General features: G+C 38.4%; 1 protein-coding gene across 1 annotated transcript; it reads left to right on the top strand.

The window, feature by feature from the left end:
• Positions 1 to 1,070: 1,070 nt before the first annotated feature.
• Positions 1,071 to 21,750, top strand: LOC139742618 (phospholipase B-like 1). Its single transcript, XM_071653142.1, has 11 exons — positions 1,071 to 1,313; positions 11,272 to 11,385; positions 12,122 to 12,344; positions 13,295 to 13,529; positions 14,717 to 14,881; positions 16,680 to 16,824; positions 17,070 to 17,270; positions 18,090 to 18,230; positions 18,875 to 19,060; positions 20,323 to 20,426; positions 20,985 to 21,750. Exons 2-11 carry the CDS (start codon positions 11,286 to 11,288, stop codon positions 21,159 to 21,161), a joined length of 1,677 nt encoding a protein of 558 aa, XP_071509243.1. The 5' UTR covers positions 1,071 to 1,313; positions 11,272 to 11,285; the 3' UTR covers positions 21,162 to 21,750.
• Positions 21,751 to 23,729: the final 1,979 nt, after the last annotated feature.

Below are 23,729 nucleotides of genomic sequence, written 5' to 3'. Positions count from 1 at the left end.
TGAATAGCAATTGGGACCTTTTTCAAATAGTTGTTTACTGAGGTCCTACTGTACAAAAGATTTTTGTGTGACATACAACTTGTGTCAAATATTTTGACCTTGCTTCTGTGTATTGAAATTTGAACCTGTATATTTTTTTTTTATTTTTTTACTTTTTACACTCTGAAATTTGTCAGAGGGAATACATACATGTGTTTCCATTGTTGATAAAGTTCCATAAATTGTAATCTTTAAATAGGCCTGAGTGTTAAATTCACATCTTTATGAATAATTAGATATATGTAGGCTTTTTGATATAATTTGCTTTATTGGTTTTACTTTTTTTTTTCATTGATTAATGCTGAGCTACATCTTAGTTAAGCACTGGATATCTTGTAAGTCATTGCCTTTATTTATTCACCCTCTTTACTCTTGTCCCTGTTACTGTGTGTCCAAGTCCAAGTTATTTTTTTTTCTTCTTCCCATTATTCAATCCCTTATTCTGTTTAAATACATTTTTTTTCTTTTAACATCCGTTAGTGTGCTTTCTCTCCCCCCCCCCCCCAATTATCATTTCATTTTCGCATATTGTATGTATAAATTGTACATAGTTTTCAGGCTGAATTTTCCAGTCTTGTGTATCTGGTGTTTTTTTATTTTTTGTTTTGTATCTGTAAATAGGAGTTTCTGCAATTTACAAGCTTTGCTTCTCAGCAGGACTCCTATCTTTTCCATCTCATGTACTAGTATATCTTTTTAGCTATCTGTCATGTTTGTGTAATCATTGATTTCTTGTCTTCACCCAATACCGAGGTATTACAATTTCTGTTATTTGTTTTCTTGGTGGAATTGAACAAATAAATTGAATTGAATAGTGCCCTCCTAATGTGAACCGGTGTGAGGAAATCCTATCGTTCGATTCAAGCTATATTCGCGTGCCCTCGAAAACGAGCCCCGAATATACACCTTTTTTTTTTAGTACGTACTTCTGTGTGAACGCAGCCTAAACGCACGCACTGCGTCCATTGTGTTATGGTCATGTGACATCATGACTGACTGTCAGGTGATTCCGTAATGGCATGTTACGTAGGGGTCAGTCGGAAAGAGGTCCGGATCCGCGTGATGCATCGGTGACGATTGAAGTCTTCTCATAACAATAGGCCTATTTACTGTCCAAGTATTATGTAGCGGTAGGATGAACCAGCCACACTGTATCTGAATGCAATAAAACGTTCCTGCCGCCATCCCTTTACGCTTTGTCATCGACGTTCTCATCTCACTCTCAGTTCAACGTCGGCCGCTTGCCGCGGCCTGATTAAATTCATCCTTGCCTGGTAGGTACCTAGGCCCTGATTTATTCGTTCTCCCCTGGCAGGAAAAGAAATAAACTTTTAGAGGTGTCAAGATCACAAAGGAGAATCGATGCGTAAGCTAAATAATTACTAGTAATCAGTGTAGTAGTAGCTGACAGTGCAGTGGTAGGACCTAAAACCACCACACATAGTCTGAGAGCTGGCTGCTGGTCAATTTACCCCATCAAGCCCATAAGGTTTGACCCCTCAGAGTTGCTGGGGCCACCCTCCTCATTAAAAAAATGCCCGTCAGCCTGGTCCCTGAGGGCGGGTTCGGCCCCCAGGGACCCCCCAAAAAGGCCCTCCGGCGGGTGTAATTTACCCCATGGAGCCCATGGACCAAACTTGGCCTATATGAATGTCCTGTGGGTGTACATAATCAAAATATAAAAACTGACAAAATATCTGGTCGGGAAAGGGGTTGCCAGACCGCTTGTTTGCAGGCATAAAACCTTGTTTTTGGTCAAGGAGTCTGCGCCAAGACTACACTGTCCCATAGGCCCTGTACTGTAGCGTCTCCCAACAGGCTGACGGACAGTATACGAATAATTTATGAGTTGTGAGTGCATAGGGCACGAATATCGCACGAGGCGCGAGATGAGCCACTGGTCTATTCAACAAGGCGCGTAGCGCCGCGTTGAATAGACCAGTGGCGAATCTCGCGCCGAGTGCGGTATTACGTGCCCCAATGCACGAACAAAATCATAAATTATTCGTTTTATACAACACCTTGTCCACAATCACAATACAAAATTAGTGACCGCCAACTCAGGAAGGCCCAAAAATAAATGTAACAATTAGGCAGAGAATTGTAAATCACCCTGTGTACTGCTTTCAAACACTCGTCATGATTCGACCACACAGTCACAGGAATCACGAACTCCGCAGGGTCTTATACCCATTCTACGCTAACGTTAGATCGAGTTAGGCCTGGCTGTTAGGTCGATCTGAGATGTCGGTAGATCTAGTAGTAGGTCTAGACTTTGTCTATTTCCAAAAATGATTTTGTGTAAAAACACAGAAAAATAATCAAATTACGGTTTCTCAACTTGAAATGAAGTCTTGATGTTGGGATCACTGTGGTCCACGTAGCAGATCAGAGTCAAAAGTAAAAACACAGCAGTACCGCTAGGTGTATACAGGCCGCGATACATGCAACTAGCTCGGTAAAGTAACTGCGCGTACACGTTAACGTTGCAGTACTCCGCCGCGCCTGGTCTGTGAGACTTACCGGCAGCGCAGCGCAGCCGGCTAGCACGTACAATGTAGTTTGCTGGCGCTTTGCTACGGGTGTGAGCCACAGAACTCTGTGAGTGGCCATGCATTAGTAGCCCCCCGCGAAGCCGTGCTATAGTACCTTCGAGCCGTGCTATAGGCCCATGCCAGGGGCCTATTGTATGGCTGTCACTCTCAATGAGTTTGATAGGTATTTTCTATTGAATGTCATGTGACATGTTCTTGGCCAATCACAATTCGACATCATTCTGAGGTGTTGTATAATGCCAGTTAGTGCATGTAGTAGTCTTGGCGCAGACTCCTTTACGCCCAACAAGGGTTTGTGCCTGCAAACTACCCGTTATACCCTGGGACCCAGGGTAGTTTGCATGCACAAATTGACCACACACACACCCACACCCACACACACACCCACACACACACGCACACACACACACACACACACACACACACACACATTCACACATGACTCTATGTATACTAAGAATACCATAAGGCGTAACACAAAACATGACCAGTGGTTTCTCCATACAGCCATGATACCTTGCACATACCTATAATTATTATGTTCATAACTTTTGAATGTTTTACATCGATACTATCAGTGAACCTTCAAGCAGGAACACTGAAGAGATTTTGAAATTTGTGTGAAATTGTATTCTGTTTTACTGGCCACACAACCTGCTTACCCTTTATTATGTATCCACCATATAAGACAAATATATATATATATATATATATATATATATATTGGGAAAATGCTGAAATAAACCCTTTGCTGTGAGTAGACTTCAATTTCTCAAATCATGCATTATACTGTATGATAGACTAAAATGTGAAATTATGTTTTATATTATATGAAATAAATTCATGCCAAATACTGGTCAGTTCAGGAATCATAAGACTGCAACTGAAACATGTGCAATGCTTATTATAGGCCTACATTATACGTAATTTATGTAAGCTTTAGTCTTCCATAGAGTGTGATGCATGGTTTGATGTGTAATTGCCATGGTTTTGAATGGCAACTAAATCATAAATATGAACTAGGACATGCATTGTAACTGTAGATGGTATGTGACACCCTGGAAGTATTATCTTTTTTTTTTGGGGGGGGGGGGGGAGGGGGGTAGACAAAGTATCTCAATGAGGAGTTGACAAAAATTCTAATATAAAAGAGAACACAACATGTAAATGCTCTCAACGTGCATGCTATTGTTAAAGAAAAGAAATTAAGCTAACATTTCAATTAGCTGGTAATTTTATGTTTCACGTTGTGTGTATATGTCCCGGGTTAACGGCAATCATATACTATGATGCGCTCTTTGCAGTGTGTGACACCGTAGGTTGAGTTTTGTTTGTGTGGGGCTGGGGAACTGAAGATGAAGTACAGTGTATCTCCAGAAATAAGGAGTTGACAAAACTGCTGATATAAAGAGACCACAAGACCAAGTTAATACTTTCAGCCTATATGCTATATAAAAAGAGAGCTATTATGTTTCAACTTGGTGTGTACTGGTCACGGTCATTGGCAGTGTTTGCAGTATGTGACACCATTTGTGTGGGGCTGGGAACTATTATAAATAAAATATATCTCCAGAAATAAGAAGATGACCACAAAAAAAAAAAAAAAAGCGCTGAAGAGATGAAGAGAACACAAGATCAAAGTAAATGCTCTTGGCCTGTTTATTTCCATTACAGAAAGTTAGCATTCTATTGTGAAGCTTCTTATTTGAGGTTCCAAGGAAGAAATACATGTATATAGAACACCGTAATTACATGTTCATTAGTATTATAGATATGCAGATATTTGTCCAAAACTATGAGGTGACATGCACTACTGAGTAAGAAAATTGATCAATATCATTTCCAAAACCATTAAGCTCCTTCCTTATGTTATGCAGTTTATTCTGATTTGGAATTTATTAGAGTCAAATAAAGGAAATGTTGGCATGGATGCTGTAATCCTTGCCTATTTTATACATCAAAGGGTGGTTTTTATCAGCCAAAAACACAAAAAGTTATTAGTTTGAGGTTTTCAAAGGAATCTTATATTAGGATTGAGACTTGTTATTTGTATCTAAAAGAGGATATCAAGCAGGAGAAAAAGAAGTAATCCAAGCTACATCCCACTTGTTGACATAAACTTTATTAGAGTTATGTTTAATGCACGGTTGATGAAAATGTTTACTTAAATGTGTTATACAACTGGCCTTTAGCACTGTTGTGGTTGGTCTTAAACTGAAGTTTACTCACAACAAAGGTTTTTCAGCATTTTCTGAAAAGCTCTATTTGAGTCTCATAAGGTGAATACATCATACAGAAAGAGTAGGCTGTGTGGCCAATAAAACATAATACAACTTCACACAAATTTCAAATTTCTTCAGTGTTCCTTAAAGGTGTATTGATAGTATCCATGTAAAACATTCAAAAGGTATGAACATCTTATAGGTTTGACATTTAGGTATTATGGCTGCATTAATGAGAAACCTATTTAAGGACAAGTTCACCTTCATAAACATAAGGATTGAGAGAATGCAACAATATTAGTAGAACACATCAGTGAAAGTTTGAGGAAAATTGGACAATCGATGCAAAAGTTATGAATTTTTAAAATTTTTGTGTTGGAACCGCTGGATGAGGAGACTACTACAGCTTGTGAGTCATATGCGTACAACAGTATAAAGAAAATGTAAAGAAAATTCAACATATTTTCACTTTTTTCGCATAATAAAAGAGCACTTGACTTGCCTCTTTCTAAAGGCAGGGGGAATGATATTACCCATAACATTTGTCGATAACGAGTCGGGGGAATGTGTACTTTTTTCAAAAGATGAAATTTTGTGAAATTCTCTTTATATTTTCCTTATATTGTTGTACGCATGTGACATCTAAGTTATTCACACATTGCAGTAGTCTTCTCATCCAGCGGTTACTGCACAAAAACTTCAAAAATGCATAACTTTTGAACGGATTGTCCGATTTTCCTCAAACTTTCAATGATGTGTTCTGCTAATATTGCTACATTCTCTCAATCCTTATGTTTATGAAGGTGAACTTGTCCTTTAATTGTAACATGTTTAGTGTTATGGTATATACAGTTGTACATAGAGTCATGTGTAAACATAGTTGTATGTGTGTGTGTGCGTGTGTGTGTGTGTGTGTATGTGTGTATGTGTGGGGGGGGGGGGGGTGGGTGTGTGTGTGGTCAATTTATGCATGCAAACTACCCTGGGTCCCAGGGTATAACGGGTAGTTTGCAGGCAATAACCCTTGTTGGGCGTAAAGGAGTCTGCGCCAAGACTACTACATACACTAACTGGCACTGTCTGTCAGCCTGTTGGGAGACGCTACAGTACAGGGCCTATGGGACAGTGTAGTCTTGGCGCAGACTCCTTGACCAAAAACAAGGTTTTATGCCTGCAAACAAGCGGTCTGGCAACCCCTTTCCCGACCAGATATTTTGTCAGTTTTTATATTTTGATTATGTACACCCATAGGACATTCATATAGGCCAAGTTTGGTCCATGGGCTCCATGGGGTAAATTACACCCGCCGGAGGGCCTTTTTGGGGGGTCCCTGGGGGCCGAACCCGCCCTCAGGGACCAGGCTGACGGGCATTTTTTTAATGAGGAGGGTGGCCCCAGCAACTCTGAGGGGTCAAACCTTTTGGGCTTGATGGGGTAAATTGACCAGCAGCCAGCTCTCAGACTAACAACGCCTGTCAAACTTTGTAAGGGCGCGTTGTTGGCATAATTTTAGACCATGTTAATACTAATAGTATTAGTAACTTTAGACCACTTGACGTCTAACATCTGTTTTTAACAATTTTACGTCTGGTCTGGCTTATTTCAATCCGCCAATGCGATGTTAATTTTACAATGTAACAAGACTAGATGGTAGACTAGTATTCCTCTTAGTACTAGTACTGTAGTACAAACTAGAACTAACTTTACTAAGTTTAGATATGATTACATGTTAGCGTAGAGTCTATTAGTGTGCATTTCTGTTTTGTTACATCAATTCATCGCTAGAAAAACTATTAAACTTAACACATGTTACTTTGCAACAGCGGCTGCTTGTAGTTAACTTGGGTGTAGAGACTGGATATAGTGGAAGTAAAGTTTATTTGTCCCTCATTACAGTTCTGTCCCATCTCAGGTAGGGTTCATACTTGATTGGATTATTTCTCCAGTATCTTTCTAGGGAACGAATTGGTTTATGGTGGTACGTAGCGTTGATGACTTCCTTAAGTTGGGTAGTGCAGTCAAATTATTTACATTTCTTATTGAGAAAGCAGACTGCCGCAGACTAGAATGGACACGTATTGAATGTCTACACAAAAATGTGCGCGTCCGAAATTACCATGCTGTCCGGTATAAATACTAGTTAAGAAGTATACTTGATATGTACCCGTAGCACATGTAGATATTCTATAGATCTTTACCAATTTTGATTTTGTCTGACATCAACATCACACTCACTATTGCAGAGAAACTTGATAATCTCAAAAAGGGAAAAGCCCAAGTCCCTGTTGGTACCGGTCTTCATCCTAAATTCCTGGAAGAAGCTAGAAGGGAAATTGCAATTCCTCTGCAGCTTATATTTTTACAATCATTGAAAACTGTCATTTTGTCATTTGATTGGAAGAACGCTAATGACCAGTAATGTAATACCAATTTGTAAGAAAGGGAGTACATCTGATCCTGGTAACTACAGACCTAACAGTCTGACATCATATGTTTTTTAAGACTATGGAATCCATTATTTGTGATCATATCATGAAGCCTCTTGACAATAATGATCTATTTAGTGATGTACAGTATACATTTAGTTTTTGTTTCAAATATTCTTGTTCTCTTCTCTTCCTTAATTGCATGGATATGTGGTCTTGAGTCTTGACAATGGTGACAGTTTTAATGTACTTTACCTAGACTTCTCAAGGGCTTTTGACTGTGCCCCCCCCCCCCCCCCCCCATGCAAGGCTTCTCCAAAATAGAACACCTTGGCATTAACCCGTTGAGGACGGTGTGATTTTGCTACAACATGCATTCAATTCCCATAGATGCTTGCCCGAGTATACTGGGGACTCATCCTCAACGGGTTAATGGCAGTGTATTGAGCTGGATTTAGGGTTTTCTCTCTGATAACAAGATGCAAAGGGTCATTATTGTCCGTGGTGAGGCTTCTTCATGGAGGCCAGTCAGTAGCACTGGTGTTCCACAGGGGAGTGACCCAGGCCCAGCATTGTTTGTATAATGTGAATGCAGATGATGTTGAATGTACATAATGTTACGTGAGACTGTGTGCAAATGATGCCAAATGCACAGTTACTGCAACAAACCATCCACAAGCTGGAAGACTGGTCACAGATACATTGTATGGCAGCTCAAACTCAAAATGGTCCTAAAAACCCTCGGCATCAATTAATACCAGATGCATTCAGATGATAAGAATGATAGTCCCAAGGTTACTCAGACAGTCAAAGAGGAAAAGGATCTTTGGTTGTGTTTTCTTCTGTAACCTCAATTTTACTCTTCATGTGCACAAAGTCATTGCAAAATCAAATAAAGTACTTGTCTGATCAAAAGGACTTTTACTCACCTGACTAAGGAAGTGTTTGTCTAACTGTAAATTTAGTAAGACTGCTCGTAAACTATTTTTGTGTCTGGAATTAACTTGAGTAATGCAAAGTGCACAAAAACAAAAACTTGAGTTGGTTCAGAGGAGAGCAACCAAGTTGGTATCTAAAGTTAATAATTGTCATATTCTGAGAGACTCAAGTCTTTGGGATTCCATCCTTAGAATATATAGACATTTAGCATGCAGAGATGATTCAAGTCTTGAAGGGTTTGCATGATATGAAAGATTTTGATCCAGCTGTTCTCTTTGTTATCATGATCAAGTTACTCATGGTCATAAGTTTAAGTGGCATAGAAAGGAAGGTATTGCACTAGTAAGGGGTTGAACTCTTTCCGCCAGAGAGCAGAATTCTTACAATAGCCTTTAACACCTTCCAATGTAAGCTCAATGATCAGTGAACACAGAAGCATAATAAATTTAACCCAGATAGCATGAATTGACCACCCTGTGGATATATCACATTGAACTCTTCAGGCTCAGGATAGGATCTGTTGAATGGCCCTCTGACTGACTGGACATCGTCATAGGCTGTAATTCAAGTACCGGTATCTACAGTAAGTTTAGCTAATTCGAACATTACTGATCAGGATGCATTGCTACCACCAGTCAGTGACGTATGGGTATTGAAGGGTTTCTCTTGTCCTCCATGAAACTTGCCTGCGTAGTTTGTAATGAGTGGTTCCATGACATTTGCTCCTGCGTCGATTGCTTCCATTAATTATCTGCACACTAAGCAAAACAAAAATTCTGCCTACAAATATGAATTGATAGCCTAATCCTACTCCTAATCCTCTCATCAATTTAACTAAAACTCTATCACAACCCTAATCCTAGCCCTTTGTCCTTGGAGAAAATAAGACCAAAGCAATTGTTGCTGTCCAATGAGAAAACGTTGTGTCACTGTAGCCAGCATTACCCAAATAGGAAATCTCACATCATTCATTATTTAGAGAAAATCAAATTTAGATTACCAGTCATGGTGAGCATGATCATGACAGGATATTTTATTGTAGTTCTTCCCCTCCTCTCCCTTGCACACAACATTGAAAAAAAATAATAGTATACTAGTAATACTACACAGCAAACATCCTTGAAAATATGTTTACATTGTATATCAGTTTGTAAGTAAATTAAGCAATTTTTCGAATTCATGAAATTCTTCCATCCTGCTCGAGTACATACACCCATGATTTCTTTTATCATGGCTACTACTAAAACACTGATCAATTCAGTGCTCATTTATGTTGATGTAGGGCGATTTGTCAATCAGTAATGAGTTGCAATAAAGAAATTGTTATTTCTCATTATGGTTACTTATACTAAAATGATATTTGAATGGTGGCAATTGGACGCAATATTTTTAGCATATCATATTTTGAACCTCACTGTATTTGTATGATTTGGCAAGCCTGTCCTTTAGTTACTGATATGCTGCATTGCCACAATGATTGCAACAATGGCATTGTTACTTACGCCATGAAAATTTCTATCAACAGCCTGTTGGATTTTGATTTATGACCTCACCTTTGATTTGATGAACCATATTCAAACTTTAACCGAATGAGCTTTTGTTGACTGGGCTGTACTGAAAAGTCTGTAGACGCGGGGCTTTATAACTATGCAACTACCCACATTTTCCATGTATTCACAAGGTTTGGTATCGTTTGCAGAAGTACAACTGTATGTACTTATTGTTAAGGTTCAAAGTTTAACCCTGGGTTATTGAGATGAGAAACTAAGTGGAGCCAAGTGGGTGATGCCTTGTGCATGTACCATTATAAATTGATGATACCAAAGTGTAGTGCTCAGCATCTTTTCAAGCTGTAGTAGTTTACAATTTGACATTGACAGAACATTTTAAAAAATTACAACAGTATGCTGAATGATTCGTAATTCATAGAAGCTGTTATTTTCACATATTTTGGTAAATGAGGAGGTCACAGACATTTTTGTAAGATGCTGTTTTCACAAATGGACACCAAGGCTAACCTACTTGTAAGTGCACCAACAGTTTCACTATGTTGTTAAATTTGCAAGAGGGTCCATCGTGGATTTGGGAAATTTGTGAAAGTTAAATCCTTTTGAACATAGCAGCTAATGTATTTGGTAATAAAATCATTGAGCAAAAATGTGAATTTTTGTCAGTTTAATTTGAGACATGCAACATGTACAAACTTTAGATATTGCAGACTTTCATTTCTAATTTTGACATAACTTCAGCCATTCACTCACATTTATGTTAACATACAAAGCTCATATTTGATACCGTACTATTTTAAGTACAATGTGTAGCATGCTTATCCATTGGTGTATTTTTGGCCACAACAAGCCTGTTTCTGTACGTGATATCTCACACAGTTTTCTTGTCAGGGTTATTACCTTGAACAGATTACTAAAGGTTAGCTGCTCAAAGAGGATCAATTAGCCACAGTACGTTAATCACTTGAGTTTAGGGAATCACAAAAGATGAGAGGGGCCCAGCAGGTAAAGGTATACAAACTGTATTAAACCAAGTCCTAAAAGTTTGTTCAAGTTTGCAAATTCTTGCATCAAATTGATTTTATTGCAACTGATTGACAAATTGCCCTTCCCAGACATAAATAAATGCATATTATGTAGTGTTTTAGTTGTGCAATGTAGCATTGATTAAAAATAAATCAAGGGAATTGGATTAGACTGAAACCAATGACCTTCTGATTACTAGACAGGTGTTGTATCCACTAGACTATGGAGCTTCAGTTCTTTAATATTGTTTTCCATACATGACATCACAAGGTGTTATAGTCTTCTCATGTCTAAGCTGTATAATACAAGACATATTGTGCACTATTGTATTGATCTGCAGCTGGTCAGTCAACCCAATGGCCTCCTGATTACTAGACGGGCGTCATATCCACTAGACTACAGAGCTTTTATTCCTTTGTATTGTTTTCCATACATGTCATCACAGTGTCGTAGTCTTCTCATCCAGTAATATTTAAGTCCATGCTTATTGAAAAAAAAAAGTATGAATAAGCTGTATGATACAAGTGATATTATTCGTTATTGTATTGTTTTGCAGCCAGAACACACCACATGATAACAATGGCTTCCCAGTCCTGGTGTCAGAGGTCTCCTGTCATGCTAATTATCTGTGTTCTCTCATGGACCTTGCTCATGAAAGGTGCTGAGGCAGGTAAGTCTTCAGTGTCCTGTACTACCTTCAATCACCCACCAGAAGGACCCTGAACCCAGGGCATCCTCACAAACCTGTTAAGAATTGATAGAGAAGGTTGAAGTTCACTTTTGTAAAGGTATTCAAAGGAAGACTTTACCCGAAGAGAAATATTTTTAAAATGAAAGCAGTGAAATGAAAGAAATTTAAGTGAAAAATATTGGATCAGTGTTGAAACAATAATTACTTGCCATTTTGATAGATGATAGGGGGAAGGGAATGGCTTATGTTCACCTGAGTGTAGTGACGTGCTGACATTGGTATTCATTTTAATCATATGTGCTGACTTTGGTTTTTATGTAATTATGCTGATATTATCTTACTGAGTGATATCATTTAATAGTGGAATAACTAAGCTAATCGAGTGACCAATGACCACTTGTTCAATTGGTCAAAATTTTTGGCAAGTGGAGAGTCATGAATGTGATATGTACATTGTATTTGATGTTAATACTGCTTGCTAGGAGGGGCAGGCAGGGATGAGATAAATGCCTGAAGCGTGAGAATCTAATGAAATACATGATGTACCACAATTTTTTTTAATGATATTCTCATCCACTTCTGGTGTAATTATATTGTACATTAAGTGTCAATAAATTGATGTCGTATTTGTTTATTACATTTGTAGCTCTTCATTTTTTATTCATTGCTGCATAAATGTCATCGTTTTCTATTCAACTTTTGATGAAAATGACAGAAATTGTCAGCGGGACTGTGTACATGCAGGACGGCACCTTCAAAGTAAAACTGGGTGTCATCGACAAGACTGGAGTTGCTTATGGCACCTACAACAACACTCTCATGACAACAGGATGGGGGGAGCTGCACTTGTTTGCTGGTTACTCACAGGGGAACAAGCTGTTGTCAGACCATGATACCATGTTTGCAGCTGGCATGCTAGAAGGGGCTCTAACTGCAAAGTGAGTCAGAATTTTCTTAATCTGTTGACATCATGTAAATCTCAAAGAGTATTGGTAGAGTTGTTGTCCTATTTTTGATCTATTGCTGCACATTTTTACCATAAGGAAGACCCTCAAGACTGGGGATGTGGTGTACCCATCGTTAGTGTTGTAACAACAACATCTTGGTACAGAAAAACAGTCTAATTGTCTGCAGGAAATTATCCCAGTGATATGTGTTGGCGGGTGAATTTCAAATGCAGATTTTGACCATTTGAGGTGGTATGTCAAATGATAATAATAATAATTGTTTTGGATATAAACTCCAAATTTTATTGTCCGAAATGGAAATTCTTTTTGCCCAATTGATCGTGGGCCCGGCAGCCACTGAGCAGCACCAGATCAACGTTGCTCTAACCTTTTCAACTGTTGAACGGCAAACAAGGTAGCAGCAACTCCCATCTTTTAGCGTCTTTTGGTATGACGCGGCCGGGGTTCGAACCCACGACCTTGCGATTGTGAGGCAGCCGCTCTACTTACTGATCCAACACATGGGTATATGAATTCTGAGGCACAGACTGGCAAGTCACTGTTCAGTTCTCACTTAGGTCTTGATCATCTCATACAGCCAGAGTAACGGTACTTTATTGAAGCTGAAACTGAAAAAAATTGAGGGGACTGCACAGACAGTAGATGTACTACCTGGTGACTTTCACTGGTGCTTTCCAGTGGGAACCAAGAGGGGTTTGGATCAAGCACACTAAACCATTATACAACTGTATGTCTGCTGGTTTGTCTAAAATTTCATCCTGTTCTTTGTAAAAATTGAAAAGTGATATATTTGAAGTCAAGGCTTACCATTCTCACTAGAATACTCTGTTTAATATATCCCATCTGGCATCCAGTTAGAGAGTGTTTTGCATTGTGACTTATGATGACTATTTATCTCTCTCCTCCCCCTTCTACCATAGAGAAATCTCAGCCAACATCCAGAACATCAATTCCACCATGTTCAGGTCTGACGGTGATCCAGAGCTTTGGGCCAGGGTTGTCACCTTCTTTGAGCAGCAGGATGTTTGGATGAGGCAGATGATGGCAGAGAGGATGAAAGATGACCCCTTTTGGGAGGGCGTGGCCCTGGTGGTTGCCCAGTTTGATGGTCTCATTGAAGGCTACAAGGGGAATACCAATCGTGTGGCAAACAAGGTTTGTTCAAGAAATGTTTCTTGCCTCATGTGACTTCTGTACATCATTTTGTGTGTTGCAGATTTTGAAGATTGAACTCCTTTGCCAGAAGATACTATAATTTCCATTTGACACTGTCCTCATCACCCTATATTCATGGAGGGGGCGGGGGGGGGGGGGGGGGGGGGGGGGGGGAGATGAGTGTACAGTGGACTCCCGCCATAACGACGTTCTCGGAACCAGCAGATTTCTTTCATTATATCTCACTTTTGTTATAACTGAACAAATAAACGATAACAAAACATAGAGCCGATAATTTTGCGACCTGGATTTTTGTTTCGTTGTAACCGGAATGTCGTTATACCTGTGTTCATTATAACAGGAGTGCACTGTATAACAAATAACACATTGCTGCTACTCAATGATTTATCAAAAAGTTGGCAAAAGTACACTCCCTTGTAGCCATTCTCACAAGGAAATCAGTGACCAGAGTTTTAGTAATCAGCAAATGGACTTCGGTGCTTACACTATGGACAACAATGTTGATGAAAAGTTACTCTTATCTGTTTGTGATGAAATGAGCATTTGTAGATTAGATATCGAGGGCAGTGTTTGCTGTCGTCTTTTTTTTTAACTTTCGACATACAGATGATTTGGGAAATGAAATCAGTCTGTTGGGATGATATGTAATGACATGATGGCTGCCATAATATTGAAAATTGTATGCAGGATGACCAACTCTGAGAGTTTTGGCATTTATTCTCTACTTCATACATGTCTGGAAATAGGTTTATGATGAATATTTCACAACATTTAAGCTCATGTGATCATATTAGATGAGCTTGACTTCATAGTATTTTCTCTGCTAGCAGGATTCTTTATGATTGTCATAAGAGTGAAATTGATATTTCATCATATTATTATATGGCATCATATGATGTCATAAAATTGTATTGTCTTGAATTATATGATTTAAAGTTCCAAGATCACATGACAGTGAAACTAAAGATACAAATTGAGACCTCAAATAAGAGAGATTACTATGCAACACATTATGTTTATCATTTAATGTTCTTGTTTTTCATCTTATTGCAGCAAGTATATTTTGTGTGTAGGTTCTACTGATTTCTTTGATGAGTTGATAAATGGATTGGTTTTGAACATTATTGTTTTATTTTGTTTGGTTTTGTCTATTGTTGTTCCCACAGTCGAGGGATTACTTCCTGGCCATGCAGGTTTTGAATGCATGCGGTGATCTACTGGACCTGACCAAGGCTGTGATGCCTTCTCTCATGCCAGACTTTGATAAAGTTACCAAGCAAGAATTCTACCGATATGTGGCCTCCAGTGGACACTGCTCAGCCCTTGTGAAGGTGAGCTCTTGGGAAAGGATTAAAAACACACACACACACACACAAAACAAAAAACTAAAATAAAAAGGAGACAACAACAACAAAGTCTAAAGAAGCTATCAAGGCCTATTGATTTCACTGTGGCTTAGTTCCTGCAGCATCACATACAGCAAGCCTTTTCAGCTCACCTGAGTGGAGGGCCTAGTGAGATATTGCGATGGATAACTGTCCAGCATCCTTTGTACATTGTGCATCGTACATCATGCATTTTATGCATAAACTTTTTACATTTTCACAGAACTTGGCAGGTAGCATCTCTAGGGGGTAGGATGGGTAGTGCCATGCCCCCATGGGGGGTTGAATTAAGGAATCTTGAAAATCTTTTTCTCTAGAACCAGAAGTGATAGAACTAAGTTAAGACTATGAATTATTAGTACAGTAATAAATGTGGTTTCAAGTTTGCTCATGGCAGATTTGGGGTATCCCCTATGGAGCCAGGGGGGAGGGTTCATAATGGGCCTAACTGTACATTTTCATCTTCTTCTTGAAAACCCCATGATGGATTTTCACCAAACTTGGCAGGTAGCATCCCAAGGGAGGTAGGATCTCAATTTGTGCAAATGGGCACAATGATCACCCTGCTGGCCCTAGGGGGGCCCAACTCCTCCCCATTAACCCTAACTTACCTGGGGGGGGGGGGGGGGGGGGGCATAATGGTGCCCCCCCCCCTCGAATTCCGCGACCATTCCGGTGTGCAAAATTTTTTGACCGGGCCGCTCGCTGACTTTTACTTTCAAGTCTCGCGCAACTTTTGAGACCAAATTTGTCGCGCCCGGGCATACCGTTCCGAAGCCACGCCCCTTCAAAAAATTTTCGTCAACCCCCAAATTGCTCAAAAACGTGATTTTGTGTACAAAGTCAATACAAATTGTGTTTTTTCAATTAATTCATATAAAGATTCATATTCTTAATTTTAACGGCTGAAATCAATTTATTTTAGTATAATCATGCTTCAAAAAATGTGTATGACAAATTCTGCTGAAAAAAACAACAAAAACAAAAGTTTGAAAAAACATAATAAGCTTTTATAAGGCCAATTACAGACGAAAATGAGGTTTTTTGCATATATTTGCATAATTAATTAATTTAAAATAGAAAATGCAAGTTTTTTGAAAATTTAACTCAAAAGTCTTGTAGATTACATCCGGCTTTATGTTCAAGCTCGCTAAATAGCCCAGGTAAGTTAGGGTTAAGGAATCTCTGAATATTTCTCTAGAAGCCAGAAATGATAGAGCAAAGTTGATATTACGAGTAGGCACAAACAAACAAACACAAAACAATTGTATTAAATTCGGTATTATTTTCTCACTGGTGTAATACACCACTTTCTTTGACTACACATTCTTTTAAAAGTAAAATTGGTAAGGCAATGCATGCTTATCTATGGCTATTTTGCTATCTTATGCAGGGCTGCACATTATTCCACTTTTCCTACCGGTCTGACCTGTCCCTATCGGACCAGTAGATAACCAGTTTTTCCATTTTTATTTGTCTGAACCCCAAATTTGCTTGTCCTATTCTATTTTTCGACTGTCTCCGACACTAATATTCATTTATATTCATTTATGTTTACCAGTCATGTCGGACCAGTAAATTTGGCAATTCCTGAAAAGTTACTGGCCTGACAGTGACTTTATTGGTCTGGGACTGTTGGACCAATGCCAATGTTAAGCATTATTTTTTAGTATGGTATCATGAACTTATACAATTGATGTTCAGATGAATGTATAGTGTCAAAAATTGTTGATTGGTTTGGCAGGTGCTTCCAGGGTTTGAAGATGTCTTCATGTCTCACTCTAGCTGGTTTACGTACAGTGCAACCCTCAGGATCTACAAGCATTACCACTTTAAGCTTAGCTTTCAGCATAATGCAGCAGAAGTGACGTCATTCTCCAGCTATCCAGGTTAGAAATTAATATCAGCAAGCAGCTGATGGTTTTCATTTCATTGGGCAATTTGTGCCAATAACAGCTTAAATGTCTACTGACTTGCTGTTTTAATGCATGGCTTGCATTATATTCTGCATGTGTGAAATAGAACTTCCCTCATTTAAGTGTGTGCACAGTCAGCCATGTGAACTTATGCTATCATATTACATGTTGGGGATGATGAACTGGATGTAAATCTTGGAGATGTTGACTCTTTGAAGGCTTCCTGGAATCCCTGGACGACTTCTACATCATGAGCAGTGGCCTCAGCATGCTGCAAACCACTAACAATGTCTTCAATAGCACACTGTACACCTTCGTCCAGCCCCAGTCTTTGTTTGCATGGCACCGTGTCCGTGTGGCCAACATGATGGCAAGGAGTGGGAAGGAGTGGGCAGAGATCGTTGCCAGATACAATTCTGGTAAGTCCTTTTAACTTTTGAAGGTCCTCTTAACCTTTCGAAGGTGAGGTTAGTTTAAGAATAAAATTTCCAGCCATTTAGGAACAGTTTTCACAGAGAAGACTTTAGCTTGTAGCAGAGAAGAAGTATACAAGCTATATTCACTTCATGTGTTTCTTTATTAAACAGTGAGTATTTCACGGCTCAATTTGTCAACAGATCTCCCATTTTGAATGAAAAGACAAATTTACTTGTTCAGAAGTAGCCTGCCAAGATATGTTAGTGTGGTACAAAGGCAATGTCCCTAGATATCTACTGACTTGAACAGAAAGATGGCTGGTTCCTTTCATTTACCTGGTATATGACCCATACATTCTAGAAGACTTATGAAGTCTTTTCTGTAACATGCAGTGCTTCACGTAATACAAGAATTACAATTTCTTTGCCTCTAAATCTACAGTGGTTCATTTAAATCCTATGTCCATATTAGCATTATGACACATAAAGTTAGGCCAATTCTTTAAAGAAAGGCACTCTCTGACACAAATCATCTGAGACTGTGTGAATCATTGCTCATAAGTTTGTAGTTTGCTTCTAAGTATGTGTGTGCTGTGTCTGTCTGTCTGTCAGTCTGTCTTTCTCTTTCTCTATCTTTATTTTTACTGCCTGTGTGTCTGATTATCTATTTACTTTTAGTTGTTAAGTGATACTCTTTGTTGTAAAAGGATTAATTCATGGTCTTTCATATTCATAGACAAAGCAGTCCAATTTAGACTATGTGTAACTATGATAGATGCTCTTTATCTTTTTTCCCCCCTCTTCACTTTGTGGTATCTATAGGTACATACAATAACCAGTACATGATCATTGACAGAACAAAGATAGTGCCCAAGACCACCATCCTGGATGATGCATTGTGGGTAGTTGAGCAAGTTCCAACGCTTGTTGTCTCAGGTGATCAGACGAATATCCTAAGAGCTGGTAAGTACATGGTATTCGTGATGAGATTTATTAAATGAAAGTAGTATCATTTGAAAGGTGTCCATGGTGGAATGTGCCATGTAGAATTAAATCAGTATGCCTGCTTTTTATGACTTTGCAGATGCTAGGTACTAAGTAAAAGTCATTTGAATAACAAAATGACTACTTTACTGTATACGCTGTTATTTTCATTGACAGATATTTTCGCGAATGAGGAGGTCATAGACATTTTTTGCAAGATGTTGTTTTCGCGAATTGATGGCAATGCTAATGTAAATGCATTATTACCCAAGCGCATGGAGACCTTTTCGCATGTTGTTAAATTCACAATCCAACTGTGATTCGCGAAATTTGCAAAAATTACACCCTCTCGAAAATAACAGCCTATACAGTATTTGCATTAGTCAAATGAATGTACAGTTTTGTGCTTTGGGCTTGTGACCACCAGGCAATCATACAAACATTTAGAGAAAATGTTGAGAAATTGTTGCTAGTACCTGTGATCTGTAGTAGCAAGTTGGAGTGAATGTTGGACTGCTATTCTTACAAGTAGCCAAGATTTGCAACAATATCTAGAAGGTGATGCATTGCACCCTAGGAGCAGAATTCCTGAATAGTTCATTTTGTATCTTACATCTCGCCAGGTTATTGGCCCTCCTACAACGTTCCCTTCTACGAGCAGATCTTCAACATCAGCGGCTATCCTGCCATGGTGGAGAAACAGGGTCCAGACACATCCTACCAGCTGGCTCCCAGAGCCAAGATATTCCGCAGGGACCAAGGCAAGGTGGTGGACATGAATTCCATGAAGAAAATCATGAGGTTCAATGGTGAGATGACACTTGGTCTAAATAGTTTTGATAACTTCAAAAAAACAAACAAACAAACAAACATGTGATTGAGATTATTTCTTAGTCTAGGCAAATAGTATCACTGCTGGGTTAAAAATGTAACTGTCGTGGAGAAAATCATGTACTGCTAAAGGTCGTTCATGTATTAAGTATATCAGTGTAAGCTAGCACTTGTATACTGTATACGCCGAATATTTCGCGAGGTTTTTATTTTCGCAAATTTTGTGACTCAGGTGCTATATGCGGAATTAAAGACACACGAAAATAGTGACTCTGATCAAGCTACGAGTGTGATGTATGCGTATACATTTCTCCATTCGATACAGGACTCTACGATCGCGAATTTAACCACTCATGAAATTGTTGGGAAGTTCTGATTCACGAAAATTTAGACTCGGGAAATATATGGCGTATACAGTATATGTTATCAAAGAATGCTTAAATTACGAGCAGTCTTGTAATCATTGGTAATCAAAAAGTAAAGTATACACCAATGAAGTAGATTAATTTGATATCTTACTGGACTGATTATAAGCACATTGACAAAAGTGTGAGGAATGAACTTCACTTTTGATCATGTAGAATGCAATAAAGAGGACCACTGTTGCTACAAATGCTTGATTAATGGTGATTTTTATGCTTATTGTTGGAGGATATGAACAAATTTCATTTGTAGAGGGAGACAAATGAAGAAACTTACACCTGAACCTTCACCCCTCTGAATAATATCTTGCTTTCATTTAATGTTGTAAAACCTGTTAATGTATTTTTAGTGTACTTGACTTACATACCTCCAGTTACCAGTCAACATGATTCATATTCAACCAGTTGTTTGCAATCATTACTTCAACAGTAGAATTTGGCTGAAGCTCTCTCTTGATTATATCTAATTTTGATTTAAAGTTGATATGCAGATTCAGTGAGCATGAGAGTGAAGATAAGTCATATTTTCAGTCAAACTACATACTTTGATATAAAAATTGTTATATCCTGTCAATACTCTGGCACCTTTTTTTTAATATTTTAAAATTTCTAGGTTGTATAAAAAAATAATATTACATAAAAGAATGATGAAAATGTTGAAAATTTAGAATATTTCAAGATTGTCCTGTAATCACAGTGAATTCATAGAGTCAATATGTCTTCAAAATCAGTTACTTTAGGCACCAAATAATGTATTGCCATTTGATAGCACCACTATTACCAATAAATTCCCGTTGTATTGCTTTGCTTGACCAAAGAGTATAAGACTGACCCGTACTCTGAGGGTGATCCTTCCAAGAGCATCTGCATGAGAGGTGACCTGATGACCAAGCCTGTTCCAGATGGTTGCTATGACACTAAGGTAAACAATGTCTTCCAATCTTGTCTTTTGTGCTGTATTTCATTTTACATGCATTAGGAAGAATATCCTGTGTAGACAAGTATGTTGTGTGCAGCTGCCTGAGTGTGTGAGTGTTGTCTGCATGACTGTGGTTACAATGAAATGTATTTAAAATGTGCCTGCATTCTTGAAAAGAGGCTCACATGTCTCACATCTTCCCTTCCTAACTCTGATGAGTTAAAAGTTGGCAAAATTTACTCATATACTTTTCAACTGGTAATGCACTGATGTTTGCGGATCAACCTAGACACATGCCAGGTAATTAAAGTTTGGATGTCTTTCCTGAAATGGAGGCTAAGGCTTATATTTTTAGGTTGATGGTTGAGTGTATTCTGAGTTAATGTTGTGAGGGACTAGCTCGATTTTATAGTCGATTTTCTGTTTCTTACATAGGTGATTTTTCACACCAAAACCTAGAAATCATAATGCCTCATTTTAGAAACCACTTACAAGATTTCAGAATATCAAACTGACGAGGGATGTTGTGTAAAATGAGAATTCAATGTTTGATTTCACCAGGTTGCCAATTTGTGGATGGCAGCAGAGCAGACAAGCTATGTCATCAATGGGCCGACGAGGGCTGAGGGGAGTCTGCCACCGTTCAAGTGGGTTTCTCCTTTCACTCGGTATTCACATGAGGGTCTGCCACAAGAGTATGATTTTGACTTCGTGACAATGAAACCAAAAGATTTGTAGTCTTGTTTGGAAATATTTGGACAGTACTTAATGATGTCCTATGCACATGTGTACTGACTATGATCATTGGAAAGGAACTCCTGCTCTCTGCTAAGATCATACAGCAAGCACCATCTACCTCGGGGATGTTTATGTGTGATTGGTTAATGCAGCTAGACTTAAAGTTTTCTCTGAACCCATGAACTTAACCCAACAATTTACAACTATCAAAACAAAGTAGCAACAGTGAAAAGAAATTAAGATGAGCTACCCACCAGTTGAGATTAATAGTTCACTTTTACGTGCTATTGTGTGTGATAACTGTATGACTGGTACCACAGAAAATAATAGGAGCAGAATTTATCATAATCTGTAGGAAGTCAGTTCAGGCTAACGTGAGATACATGCAATGTAGATGCTGCCTGATGTGGATAACTCTCTGCCAACTGTTATTTTCTAGTTTCTCTCTTGGCAGGTGCTGTTGGAGTAAACTACAGATTGTTAATTTTCTAAGAGTTTTTAATCTTTAGTCTGCTTTCAGTATGAAAGACAGACGTCGACTGCTGTGTTTTGCTGATTTTTGCCCATGTGGTGAGGCCACCATGCAAGCCGTGACCCATGAAGCATGGGTAGTGGTGAATTACTTTGAATGAAAGATGTACTTTTTGATCTTTCAGAAAAAGAGAACAGGTTTCATTTTCATGCTATAATATGTCGTTCTGTAGGATTGCAAAGAATTTAATTCACAGTTGTGAAGTGTACTGCCTGTAGAAATCCAATTTACTTTGCAAAATCTAAAGATTTTTGTAAGCTGTTATAGATATTGTATCACTTTTGATGTTAAACCACAGGCATGTGTAATTTTGCGTAACTTGCTCAAGATTTTTTTTGATGATTGATAACTGTTGTCTCACCTCTGTGGAGGTAACATACTAATACTGGTGACATCACCAAGAACTATGAGTGAATTCTGCCTGTATGGAGAGAGATGGGTGTTGTGATGCATGCCTGCCTCTATAATGAAATGTGTATCACCGTCTTCTCAAAGTCTGTTTGCAGACACTTTTCTGCATTTATTTTGTAATGAATGTTAACAACAGTAAAATAGTTGAAATGACAAAGCAGTCAGGTGATAAACAAATAGTACAGTGTATAGATATTGATATAATCAATACAAACCTTGTTTAATATTAAAGGTAAATACAATTTTGATTAATGCAGTTGCTTGAAGGGGTAATAGCCAGAAAAAAAAGAAGAAAAATAATACACTACATACTTGAGGTTGTGGAAATGTAGAAAATAAATGGTATAAGATATTAATTTGCCACTTTAATTGAAAATTGCATTTTTACATGTCTGTGATGTGTGTACAAAGTGTACTGGTGCAGTGAGCGTATAGCTTGTGAAACTGTAACTTTGTGGGAGTGATATTGCCATTGTTCAGATTTTGTATAGTTTTAAAAGAAATGAAGAGAAAAGCATAATCAGGTTGCAGCATTCAAGTTGATCATTCATGATTGTAGTTGAGCAATAAGTTTCTCAATTAAGGCCTTAAAAGAAAACAGACAAGGTGCAGGCTTTTACATATTCAGGTAATGAATTTCAAACATGAGGAGCTATTTTGTCCTCATATGTTTTTGGTTTGTGTGTGTGTGTGTGTGTGTATGTGTGTGTGTGTGCTAAAAGCATAGAGATGTATACTAATAATATACTAGAGCGCGGACTGCGTGTGGCGCGTATGCAGTGCTCGTGTGCCGAGTAGAAGAGGCCGCGCGCCATCTTTGTCCGGGCAAAAAGTATCGCGTCCGGGCAGTGCAGTAGTGGTGGACACGTAGTGTAATTCATATAGGCCCTACTTGTCTTTCAGCAAGAAGATGAGGGGGTCGGAGATGAGAGAAGGAAACAACTCAAAAATTTAAGTTGCTAGCAATCTCTTATTATGAGTGGTAAAGAAAATGAAAATTAAACAAAATTTTACCTAATTCTCCACGAGGTAATACTTTCAAAGCCGACCAACACGACCATGGTCCATGCAATACAAAGGGTTCTCTAGGTCTCCAGACAGCAGGGTGCCCCTTGTGATTTTTGTTTTTTTGCAATTATATTTTTTTCTGTATGAGGGGACTGCTTTCTATAGTCCTGACATCTGTGTATACGAGTGTTTCATTGTATTTCCGATTTTTTTTTTTGATGGAAATGAAATAAATCATTTTTATAAGTAAGTGTAGGCATATTGGTTCCATGACATAGAATGTTCAAGCTCAAAATGCTATTAATGTTGAAGCTTACATAAACCCTTACCCAAATCATAACACCTAACCCTAATCCTAATCCTCGCCCTGCCTTGAACCAAAAGCCCAATCAGATCCATGATGCTAACTCTATTTTTCAGAAAGATATCAATGCCGGAGCATAATATGTCACCTGTCACCAGGCATATATTACATATTCTAGCTTTTCTCACATTATCACCATAGTAAAATTAACTGCTAGTAGGCCTATAGCAAAGGGTGGAGGAAACAATTTGTGTTTTTTTTTTTTGTTTTTTTTTTTTGTTTTTTTTTTTTTGGGAGGGGGGAGCTCAAGGAC

The sequence above is a fragment of the Diadema antillarum genome, unplaced genomic scaffold (genome assembly GCF_040938485.1).
Source record: "Diadema antillarum isolate AM-2024a unplaced genomic scaffold, OU_Dant_1.0 seq00001009_RagTag, whole genome shotgun sequence".
Taxonomy (NCBI): Eukaryota; Metazoa; Echinodermata; class Echinoidea; order Diadematoida; family Diadematidae; genus Diadema; species Diadema antillarum.
The sequence above is the reverse complement of the archived record's forward strand: the minus strand, read 5'-3'. Positions and strand labels throughout refer to the sequence as shown.

Coding starts and splice junctions, on each gene's coding strand:
- LOC139742618 (XM_071653142.1), top strand. CDS start 11,286: ATGATAACAATGGCTTCCCAGTCCTGGTGTCAGAGGTCTCCTGTCATG. Junction 11,386..12,121: donor CATGAAAGGTGCTGAGGCAG/GTAAGTCTTCAG, acceptor TGAAAATGACAG/AAATTGTCAGCGGGACTGTG. Junction 19,061..20,322: donor GAAAATCATGAGGTTCAATG/GTGAGATGACAC, acceptor GCTTGACCAAAG/AGTATAAGACTGACCCGTAC.